This window comes from Carex rostrata, chromosome 15, assembly GCF_964058835.1.
Source record: "Carex rostrata chromosome 15, lpCarRost1.2, whole genome shotgun sequence".
Lineage (NCBI taxonomy): Eukaryota > Viridiplantae > Streptophyta > Magnoliopsida > Poales > Cyperaceae > Carex > Carex rostrata.
Genome location: NC_135932.1, coordinates 2,828,765 through 2,840,938, shown reverse-complemented (window position 1 = coordinate 2,840,938; position 12,174 = coordinate 2,828,765). Strand labels below are relative to the sequence as shown.

Here is a 12,174-nt window from a genome sequence, read left to right as displayed (position 1 = left end):
ATCCATACCCTATTTTCTATATTATGAACAATATTTTAGGAAAAACCTTACATCACCTTATATGTCTCTTAGGCTCACTTCAATTCCTTAACCAATCGACAAGCCTTTTTTTTTAACTTTGAACGAAGTCAGTTGCACATTGTTTAAGCCAAAACTTTATCAGTTATCATCCTATTAATAAGAACAGACTTCTCTTTCATATAATAACACCTGAGGCACCTGAATTTATACATAAATAGCTAACAAGTTTCAACTTACAAAATTTCAGAGTATTGCATCTACGAGACCTTGATAAAAAATTGCAATTCCAACCTTATTATATGTAGATTAATGTACATGCTTAACTTGCACAAACATCATCTATATATATTCAAGTCACAGCATATATCTATATATTCAAGTTACAGAAAAGAACAAGACATTTTATTGGATGCTTGCTCAATGTGAGCTTATAACTTACGAATTTCCTAAAAACCCTATAATTAAGCCAAATTACTGCAGCTCCCCCACTGGTGCCTCGTTCAACCAAAGGTAATGAATGAAATCATATAGCTTCGCACTCACACTGACCTGTTTATAAATATAAAAATTAACCCATGCTTATAGAATTGTTTTAATTAGATTAATACTCATTATAAGAGAAGCTGCTTAAGCACAATAAAAGAAACCTTGTAAGGTGTTGGATTGAGACGCCTCATATGGTCCTGCCGCATCTTTTCCAACTGCTTTATACAACGATCTCTGATCTTGTTTAGAGATGGTAGTTCTTCTCTAGGGTAATCTAAAATATAACAATAGATATAACAATTAAAAGGGATAATTTCTTGTGTAGTCTTGCAAAGCGTTGCAATAATGTGTTTGTGAAATATCAATAGCATCTTCTGTGCACCTAGAAAATACTGAATTATAATTCGAGAGGAGAGGCTCAAATAATAATGGAAGCAGGTGCCAAAACCACTATTTTTTTTTTTTCGAAAAAGGGTGACACTGGGAGTGGAGAGGTTTACATCACAACTTAGATGCTTTGTACCTGTAGGGGTACAGTCACAAGTAACTAGGAACTTATGTGAGGTTATATGTGTTAGACATAAAATGAGAGTGACATCTAGAAAAAGGTTAAAAGGTAAAGATTACTTGAACGTCCTGGCCAATAACACTTGAGCAGCTCCTCTACATGCTGAGCCACTACATAAGCTCTCTTTGATTCTACAAATGGGTGCCTACAGAGTATTCTCTCTCCTTCCTAGAGAAATATTCAAATCAGTAAAATAAAACTATACAAGTGCTTCCGTGCTCAATGTTTGCGAAAACAAAAATATTACTCACCCACATAATAATATATGCAAATTATAACCAATATAAACTAACTATAATTGTAATATCATTTGAATTTTCTAAGTTTCCAAAACATAGAATTTATTTATTACACTATTATATGCAAAAAGCACCACAGTATTGGATAGTGCTAAGCAAAATATCTAAAAAGTTGTTTTTGAAGTTTTTGCACGACCATTTCAAGGAGCTTTTATGTTAATATAAAAATCATCCATTTTAAGAAATTTGGACCTGCAATTAACTCAAATTTTTTCGATTAATATGGCCTGAATTGGAGTTGCCAGGTCTTATCCGAAAGATGACATAATGTGGGTTACCAACAAAGAAGCAATACATTAAACAGGTTAACACAAATGGAAAATTCAAATTAAAATGCCAGAACAGCCTAACCAAATCCACCTCCAATCAAATGTCTTATCTCAGGCCAATTGTGATATACAAGAGAACTCAAAAATGGTCACCTTAGGAGTTGGCTCGTCTTCACCAATCATGAGATCAACCAATGGGTAACCTTCTTTGCCATATAGTCTAAAAATACGCTTTTTGCATGGTATTGATACCTGAAGAAAGAGACATTTATGATTAGTTGATTACTTGACACAAAGCTACAAGTCTTAAGTTACAGATATGATAGGAATAATTTCATGCATGCTGATACAGAACACGTACACCCAGTAACCACATTACTTATCTTTTAGGAGTGCCATTTTATTTAATTTTTCAAACAGTAGTTCCAAAATTGCCCTTCTTTGCTTACTCCTTCATATATGCAATTAATTACTTCATTAGTTGAAGTGTACCTTAGTTACATCTTCAGAGAGTTTGATGCGAGGCTGGTCGTTTATTTCTACCAACTTGAATACACAACCAAGCGCTGCTTGTGAATAACATGTCACCAGATATGTACCTATTCCGAAGGCATCCACTTCATGACCCTGCCAAAAATACATAAAATGAAACAAATATAACGTCTATCAAGTATTTGAGCTGCCTTGAATAACAAAATTTCATTTTAGAATCATGCCAAGTAGCTTATGACAGATGTACTGCAGCAAGTAGAAGTACCGAATTAGCACCACATATTATGCGGGAATCTAACAAATCTTTATGATAATTATCTATTAATTTGAATAGTTATGTTCTAAAATAAATTATTTAGTGTTAGTACAGAGGTGCTACAATAAATCGGACAGCACTTGCATCGTAACAACAACGCTTGTTCGCTTCTTGTAAAAAAAAAGAGAAGCTAGGTTTTCACATCAAGATAAATGAAAAAATAAAAGAATGGATGAATCTTGATTTGCTTTAAATTTATTTACTTGTTTACTCTCTTTTTTTGCATCCTTTTTACCTGTTTGTTGAGGGCATCAATGGTTTCTTCGTTTAGGTCATTGCTGGCTGTGATAACCATCTTACCAAAATGAGCAACTCCAAATTCCTTCTCTATTACATTGAAAAAATTTCTAGCTTCTATTGATAAATATGCTAAATCTCCAGAATCCAACCTTATTCCTGATGCTTTATACCTGCATACATCAAATTCAATTTCTTTCTAGACCAACACAGAGAAATAAAAAACAAACTTTGAAAATCAAAAGGGACATAAGTTACCCTAAACTATGAAGTGCAAGAGCAACAGCACAAAAATTGGGAAGTCCACTTCGCATCACCTGGTAAAAGATTCAATTAGCAGAGAACAATTTAAGTACAGATAACTTTTATTTATTATTTGCGTTAAACTAGTGCGATCTTAAGCTCACCAGAGGAATTTTGTAAGCATAACCTCAAAAATAGTCAAATTGGCTTCAAAAAGTGAATTTTAGCCAGAAATCATGATGCACTTGACCATCCAAGTGTTTAGATCCCAGATTGTCTTTTTTTCTCTCTCTTTTTGTATAACATCAAGAGGTTGAATATGAACCATTTTGGTGCATTCATATACAAAATGAACTAAAAGAAAGATGGATTGTAAAAGATGCTTGTCCTCAAGCAGTTCAAGATCAATTGTTCAAATTCATCCATCGAAGGCAATCTGACGGTTTTTGAGATCGATGATCTTAAGCTCATACTAGTTCCACTATTATTTTTTTCTAGTAGTTAGTAATTGTCATTTCAATAAAAAACTTACATCATAAGTGTCAATGAGTGCAAGGAAGTTATTAGGAAATGCCAAGGCATACGACGTAAATGCTGCCAGCTCACTTTGATTTGTCTCTCCAAACAAACCATGCAATGAACTCACCGACTAGCAAGCACAAGAACAAACAAAATTAAATTGACCCTAACACGAGAAATTAAAACAGAAATTTGGACTACATCCATAAGGGACAAATTCATGTATACCCCTGGAGAGGTCAGAAAGGATCGAGTATACACCCATGAAAAAAAAAGAGCATACACAAAATTGGAAATGTACAACATTTCCGCCTCTACAAACATTACAATCTCATTCTCTTATTACAATACTTGACATAAAAGACGAACTGTGTAGTAATTCTGGTCTCTAAAGAAAGAAGAGAAAGGTTGTAACAATATATTTCCCAGATGATAATGGAATCAGTTGATATTTGATTTTTAAGAAGTATATGTATGATATTTTATAAAATAAACTTTTGTACAGAAATGGAAACCTGGATTTTTCTGAGCCAACTAAGGGCCAAATTGAAAAAATCATCACAGGTCTTTGAGCCGTCACTACTCCTCAATGTCTTGTCTGGGATCTCATCAGCACTCTACAAAAACATTAAATTTGGTTAATGTTCTTCACTAGTACAGTGGAACTCACTGGTACCGTTATGTCATGATTTTATCAGTGAGCAGTAGGCCGATGAGAAAAAATTAGGTAACAAAAATAGATGTTTGAACTTAACATCATACATTTCCAAGACCTCAATACAAACAGAAAAACTCAAGAAATTATGCTGAAGGCAAAACCAGCAATAGTAAAAAACGAAAGAAAGCAAATAATAAATCTAATGTGTACATAGCAAAGTAGCATTTGTGGATCCTAGATATGATGATAAGTGCCAAACACAAGCATAATTTTCTAAAATGTGTATCAGCTCGCTAACCATATAAGAGCTAACAAAGGCATGAGAATGAGTTCCTCGAAGCGGGATTCCAAACAACTTCCCAGCTAATACATTACTGCAAATAGAAAAAAATGACAAATCAATTCAGACAAATGCACAAAGTTAATATCCATTCCTTATCAACCAAAGTGATTGAGTACCATGCGCAAAATAAGAATGCCTGAATTGATTCATGAGTAAAACATGGCTGATCCATGCGCAAATACACAATCAGTTTTTCAATTGGTCTCAGTTGGTTCAGATTAGCAAGTTTTTTTAGTAACTTGGTTATAAAATGTTAAATTGATTCATGAGTAAAACATGGTTGTTTTAATAAAAAAGAACAGGTGGCAACAGTTGGCGTGACAATTTAAAAAAAAAATTACAAATACAAAAAGCAAACACAATTGTGCATTTGTATAAAGAAGATGTACCTTGTTGCATCAAAGCCACCAATATAACAATATTTGGAAGCACTTATCCCACCATCTGGCCCCTACAAAAATTAATAATAAATGACAATGTAAGAAAAATAGAGCTCAAGTTCTTCAAAAAAGAAAAAGAAAATAGAGCTCAATGAAAAGGCTTAGGAGTAAATGAAAACACATATGATGTATAAACCTGTGCTCTTCTTAAACCAAATTCGAGTAAAACTTTCGCTTTGCCAGAAACATAGCGGTGCCTTGCAGCATTTGTAGTTACAAGAGATGCATAATTCACAAGATTCACAAATGGGGTCTCCAGTAGTTGAACCACCTATTGACATAACAAATTAGCATATGTATAATCGAGAAGTTGTATCATATACAGTAAAAGGCTTCAATGAAAATGCAATAACAACTTACAGCTACTGGGCCTTCTATACGTATCATGGGAACCTTTGGGAAAACAACAGAACCTTCCGGAATGGAATATACTTCCACATCAGAACAATTTACACCTTTGAGATATTCAAAAAAACCCTCCTATAAAAAACCATGAAAATAAAAGAAAATAAGTTTTATTTTATTTTTCAAGAATAGACAAGAAAACCTTCCTGGTAGAAGAAAGAACATATACCTCACAGGTTGGCATTGTGGATCTTAAGAAAGAAATTTCATCATCGCTGAGTTTAAAATTTGCAACAAAATGGATGCATTCCTCCAAACCAGCAAAAACAGTATACTCACCACCAAAAGGGTTCTTTCTGAAGTATAAATCAAATCTGAAGACAAAAAATATATATATACAAGAATGAAGGCATATTAGTCAGAAGGAGCAACCAAGTTAACTAGCCAAAGGTGTACAGTATAATTACAATTTCAATTTCTTAATTCACTTGAACAATAGCACACTTAAGTGTTATAGGCACGATAAAAAAAAAACAAAGCTGCTTAATTTTCAACATTCTATTTATAATGCAGCCTGATTTTCAACATTCATTATTGACAAGAAATTAACATAGAGAACTACCCACTTTGTCTTGATACACCAAAATTTTGCAATAATTATATTATAAATATATTTTTTAAATTCAACTCTTGAGCTGCTATGTTTACAAAAATATTTTTTTAATTTCATTTATAAATTGCTGACATCCTGTTCTTGATATCACAATTGAAGTAGTACTTTCGTATTCCTTTGTCAATCTATTAGAAATTAGTGAGCAATGAGCAATACGTCTGTCAACATATAATCCTTTTTTTTCCACGTAAAGCAATTTAAAAATAAATTTATGATATTAAATTAAAAGAAAAAAAGTATACGGTGTGAACTTGGTCAAATTCTACCAGATAATTAAAGAGCTATCATGTGCTATCATACTGACAAGACATCCTATTAGATGGAGACCAAAATCTTACCAAAAATGCCCAATAAGAAATTAAGAATAATGGGAATTGTAAAAAAAAAAAAAAAAAAGGAAACCGAACCCTCCTCCAAAAGTGGAAAAGAGAAAAGCCCCCAATATTTAGGGCCTGTTCGGCATTTACTGTTCACGTGGGAAAAAACAAATTCACTCAGACTGAATTTTTTTTCCCACAGGAACAGTAATTTTGCAGTTCAAAATTTCCCGTTCATATTCCTATTCCTATTCCCAAGCCTCCGCCGAACAGGTCCTTAATGTATTTTGTCATATTCTGTATCCTGTACTTGTTCATTTATATCTTAGCTGATTGCAAAGTTTCATTTGGTAAGAACTATCTAATTTGAATTTTTCTCTTATTTTCTTCTTGTTAGCAGCGTTTCGCTACCAACCCTAAAAAAACCTAATTAACAACTTAAGAGGAACCAATATTTGAGAAATAGACTAAGCATACTTTTCCTTATATGGCATTGTTGTACTTTATGGAAGCATGCTTCTAAATGATAGAAAAATTAAAAGATAACTGGTTAAAAAAATTTAAGAGAAACCAATACTTCAGAAAAAGAATGAGAAGCTTGTTCTTATATATGCATCGCTGTACCTTATGGAAGTATGCTTTTAAATAATGGAAAATTAAACCATAATTGATAAGAAAAACTGAGAGCAACTTATTTGAGCACGCCTTTTTCTTGTATAAAGAATTACCTTGCTTGACCAAAAGTTTCAAAACTGACACATGAAACTCTAGTTCAAAAGCAAAAAAAATTGACAGATAATTGGTCCAGCATCGTAGGAAATATTATAATGTCAGAAACCCCATTAAAACGAAGATTCAACCAGCCCCACCCTGCTTACCCCACAGAATATGCAAATTATTAACAAATAGAAATTTTGATAATCAATAAGAAAATAAGTTATAAAAAATAAATAAGAGAGTAACATACACAGCTCGATCGAGGTGCTTTCCCGCTTTCCAGTAAGCATAGGCCATGGTGTACTGGTACAAATCCGTCAGCAACGGCGTCACCATCGGATTCGTGGGCCCCATTATCTTTCCTCCCATCGCGGCCTTAGATCCGTTCGCCGTCGCCGCCGCCGCCTCTTCTCCCATCATCTCTCTATATCCTCTTTCTCTCTCTAACTAGAACAGCACAGAGAGCAGCACGCCAGCACGGATTGGAAGAAATAAAAAAGGGGGAAATTCAGGAGGGTATTTATAGTCTCTCCTTGGTTAATTATAAATTTATTTCTCTCGAGTCTAAATTCAAAGAGGCAATCCTAGATTCTAATCTTCTCCGTTTTCAACGAACTGGAATACTTAATGAATGTTGATTATTGCCGAGTTAACACCCGGTTCAAAGGGCAGGACTTTGAAGCAATGGAAAGAAACAGTACTGTTTGGAAAGGGACGGGAGAGGATTAGTATCACAATTTCTATGACATGGTTCGGCCAGGTGGACTATCCCGGCGGCTGAATCTTGAGTGCATCTGAAATTAGACGTTTGCTAAACCCCTAACGGGTTCAGCCCGTTTTGCCCGGTCCGTACCCGTTACCCGAGCTACCCGTACCCGTTGCCCGGGTACAAACGGGTAGACGGGTAGACGGGTACGGGTAATAAACGGACCGGACAACCTAATTTGAAAAAAAACCCGTTATACCCGTACCCGTCTACCCGCCTACCCGTACCCGCCTACCCGTACCCATCTACCCGCATACCCGTACCCGTTACCCGTACCCGACCCGTTTCACTTCAAAAAAATTTGAATTTTTTGAAAAAAACAGAAAAAAAAGGGAAAAAACAGAAAAAAAAAAAAAAAAAAACCGGGCGGACCGGACCCGTACCCGGATACCCGGATCCGTACCCGCGGTACCCGTACCCGTCAACCCGCAACGGGTACGGGTAATAAACGGACCGGATAGAGGTTTTGGAAAAATTACCCGTCTACCCGTTACGGGTTTTACCCGTACCCGACCTACCCCTTTACCCGTCCTACCCGTTACCCCTAACGGGTAACCCGGAACGGGTCACGGGTAACCCGTTAGCAAATGTCTATCTGAAATTGATGGGAATAAATCTGCTACGATCATAAGTGTATTGTAGGGTCCTACGATTCAAAATCCAACCTTTCATTTATTTTGAGATTCGTGCATAAAACAACTTCTATAGAGATTCGTACAACTCAAAAAAATGAGAGGTTAGATTTAGAATCGTAGGACCCTACAATCCCTTAGGATCGTAGCAAATTTATTTCCGAAATTGACTGGTTTCAAAGTACAACTGTACAAGAACCGGGAATTTTTATTTTTAGAAAATTTTATTAAATAATAATATAATATAGAAAGAGTGAGTCCATGCTACTATGCATATTACGATTGGGCACCGTACTACGGCTCTATATTCGAGTTTTCAAATCCTAACGGTCGATCCGAACCGTTCATCTTGTTCTCCATATTAATATGTGTTTGGAGACCAAACTTTACATTTTTTGAAATTTTTTACTATTTTTTTAGATTTATTGAAAATCACTGTTTTTGGATGGTCCAGAATTTTCAGATCAAGTGATTTTCTAAATATCTAAAAAAATAGTAAAAAAATTTCAAAAAAATGTAAAATTTGGTCTCCAAACACATATTAATATGGAGAACAAGATGAACGGTTCGGATCGACCGTTAGGGTTTGAAAACTTGAATATAAAGCTGTAGCACGGTAACAACCCGTGATATGCATGGTACCATAGACTCACTCATATAGAAACATAGATTGAGTATGTGAATTTTTTGATAACTTAGAAGGGAGTTTGGCTAGTATAATATCGGTGTCATATGACACTAACTTCAAAATCAATTGAATAGACTTCAAACAACTAATTAAAACCGTTCAAACTGATTTACTTTACGAGTGATGCGTAGATATAATTTTTTTATATTTTCGAGTTATTTTAGTATCAAATCAAACGGTAAAAATGTTGAAAAATGAATGTATTAAAATTAACTTAAAAACTCACACATTTGACTGCTTGACTTGATACTAAATAAGTTCGAAAAATTCTAAATTTTGATGTAAACACACAATTAATGAAGTAGATTGGTTTGAACGGTTTGGATTTACCGTTTGAACTTTGAAGTCAATTTTGATGTTATACTGGACTCCTTAGAAGGTGCCGAGTCATTGGTTCGGTTTCAAACTTTGAAATTGAGTTAGTGGTTGAAATTCAAATTTAACCGCATTAAATTCCATCTATCCACTTCTCTCCTCCCTCTCTTCTTCCATCTAAAAACTTTTTTTTTTTTTTATTCCAAATTCAAAGTGGAGAATAATCGTGTACCTTTATGTTTGTTTGTGAAAAGGAAATTTTAAAGCCAGACTACAAATTTAGCTTCAAATTTTAAATCTAAATTACTAATTCAATATCTTTTACGCCACAAAAAAATCAAACTTACTCAATTTTTTTACTATATTATTTAATTAAAGTTTCTAAAAATAAAAAGATCTCCTTTAACGAATTATTGATTGGCTCTGCTCCATGTTCAATTCCAATTACCCTTGGCCCTTACGAAAGGGAATTCATATCCTCTGAGATATCTCAAACTTTGCGTGATTTTATGGAAAATCCCAACCGTTTAAGGACGTTCTGCACGAATCTCAAAGCACACAAAATACGGACCCCCTACATCACCCCCGAATAGGCACCGGACACGTAGGTCACTCAAAAGTTGAGATATCTCAGAGGATACGCACTCTACGAAAGCCCGGTTCTGGAGTTCTGATCCTCTGTGTCACAGTCTGTTAACCTTGTGTGGAAGTGGAAGAGATGAAGGACGATTGGGGATTCTAAGCATACTGACAAACGAATAGTTTGGATTTGGTTTGGCAGGAACAAAGATTTGTGATTCGAGAATAATTTAAATATAATTTGAGAATAATTCGGTACCACAATTAAAAAACAATCCAACCCCCTCCCCCCAAAAAAAAATTTCACGTTTTTTTTTTGTTTTATTTGTGAATAATTCGTGATTCGCGTTTTATTCGTTGTTCAGTTCAGAAATGTCAAAAAACAAATAAAATACAAATATATCGCGAACCATGTCACTATGATTCTAAGAGGCTCATCAAATAACAGTGATTTTCTGATTTTCTACCTTGTAAGATGAATTCTAATTTATTTTTTTAACAATATGAAAAATATTTCATATATAAATAACTTCTTTCAACATCAATTGTAATTTAGATAATGTGGTAGTTGTAGTTATAAATAATCTCGTATTTAATTATTATATTTTAAACGAACAAAAATACCAGAAATATATGATCTCTTTTATAATTTATTTATTTTCCAGATGTTTTCTCATTTTCATTTTTTATTTTTTTATTTTGAACATCGATGTCACGCTAAATTACATTCTTAATGACACAGAAGTTATAAACGAAAACGACAGTTTATCATCTGCATAGATAAATATACAATAATAATTGCATTAACACCGCATTAAAAATGTAGAATTAATATACTTAGGTAGAGTACTGTAGTATGTCAAAATAAAAAAGGAAAGTTTGAAACAAAATAATCATTATGTATCATGGCTGTGTGTATCATGGCAAACACAGTCAAAGTTATAAATGTATGCCGCATAAAATATTGACCATGATGTATCATGGCTGTGTGAAGTCTGTATGGGTCAAAAATGGAAAAAGATATCCCTAGAAAGGCAAAAACTAATGGATGGAAGAGAGAGAGAGAGATTTATATTATTTTCATTTTTATTATATTGCCATAAAACATTATCATTTTTAATTTTTTATATAAATTAACAAGATGAAAAATTTACTGTAAAATTATCCATATTATAGTATATCCTGAAATTTTTAAAAATACCATTTTCTCAAAAATGATAAACTAAAAAACCACGATTATGTGAAATTTCGAAAAAGAGCACGGCCACCCTTTTTTTTCAGGTTGAACTACCGCACAAGAAGGTAAAAAAAAAAAAGGGTGGCCGCATCCCCTAGATGCGGCCACCAGAAAAGTTGCCGCATTTTCTAGATGCGGCCATGCTATTTTTCGAAATATCACATAATTGTGATTTTTTGTTTTATCATTTTTGGGAAAATGATATTTTTAAAAATTTCGGTAGTATATCATCGCAAGTTCTTAATTTCATTTAAAACAAATTTGAAATATTATAATCATATATATATACATAGAAAGATGATATATATTAATATATTATATCTAATGATTTTTTTTACATTTAAATTTTAAATTATTAAGATTTTAATAATAAAGACATTGAATGCACAAAGAGTTAAGGTGTTTAAATTCACTCATATTGAAGGTTTTTGAAACACACTAGCAGTGTCTCCATATGACAAGAGAAGAGGGTAACTGCAACCCTAATACTATACTTCAATTGAATGTCTTTGTAACACACTAGCAGTGTCTTCATATGGTAAGAGAATAGGGTAGTTGCAACCCTAATACTACACTTCAATTGAAGATCTTTGCCGCACTCTAGTAGTGCCTCCATATATAAATAGAAAATGGTAGTTTCAACCCTAATACGACACTCCATTTGAAGGTCTTTGTAGCCTCTTGTAATGTCTCCCGATGGCTAGAGAAGGGGGTAATTGCAACCCAAATACAACACTCAAATTGATGATCTTTGCAGCACACTATTAGTGTTCCCGTATTGCGTGAGAAAATTGTGGTTGTAACCCTAATTCAACACTCCAATTGAAAGAATTTGCAACACTCTATTAGTGTCTCTATATGGCAAGAGAAGATGGTAGTTGCAACCTTAATACAACACTTCAATTGATGTCCTTTCAAGCACACTAAAATTGTCACCATATGGCAAGAGAAGAGGGTAATAGCAACTTTAATGCAACACTCCAATTAAAGGTGTTTGTAGCACTCTAGTAGTGT

At 33.8% G+C, this 12,174-nt stretch overlaps 1 protein-coding gene across 1 annotated transcript; it reads right to left on the bottom strand.

Moving 5' to 3' along the window:
- Window positions 1-201: 201 nt before the first annotated feature.
- Window positions 202-7,705, bottom strand: LOC144565992 (nicotinate phosphoribosyltransferase 2-like). The gene is made up of 15 exons (XM_078315857.1): window positions 7,194-7,705; window positions 5,466-5,610; window positions 5,252-5,371; window positions 5,028-5,162; window positions 4,841-4,902; window positions 4,407-4,482; window positions 3,966-4,067; window positions 3,464-3,580; window positions 2,947-3,005; window positions 2,687-2,861; window positions 2,136-2,270; window positions 1,797-1,895; window positions 1,135-1,243; window positions 669-781; window positions 202-570 (listed from the first exon to the last, which is right to left on the bottom strand). The coding sequence occupies exons 1-15, from the start codon at window positions 7,361-7,363 to the stop codon at window positions 493-495; spliced, it is 1,695 nt and encodes a 564-aa protein (XP_078171983.1). The 5' UTR covers window positions 7,364-7,705; the 3' UTR covers window positions 202-492.
- Window positions 7,706-12,174: the final 4,469 nt, after the last annotated feature.

What these genes read in the sequence shown, in the direction of transcription:
- LOC144565992 (XM_078315857.1), bottom strand. Translation starts at nt 7,363, where the DNA reads ATGATGGGAGAAGAGGCGGCGGCGGCGACGGCGAACGGATCTAAGGCC. An exon ending in CCTTTGTTAGCTCTTATATG is followed by an intron (nt 4,068 to 4,406) that starts GTTAGCGAGCTG and finishes ATGTTTTTGTAG; the next exon opens with AGTGCTGATGAGATCCCAGA. An exon ending in TTATTGGCCAGGACGTTCAA is followed by an intron (nt 782 to 1,134) that starts GTAATCTTTACC and finishes GTTATATTTTAG; the next exon opens with ATTACCCTAGAGAAGAACTA.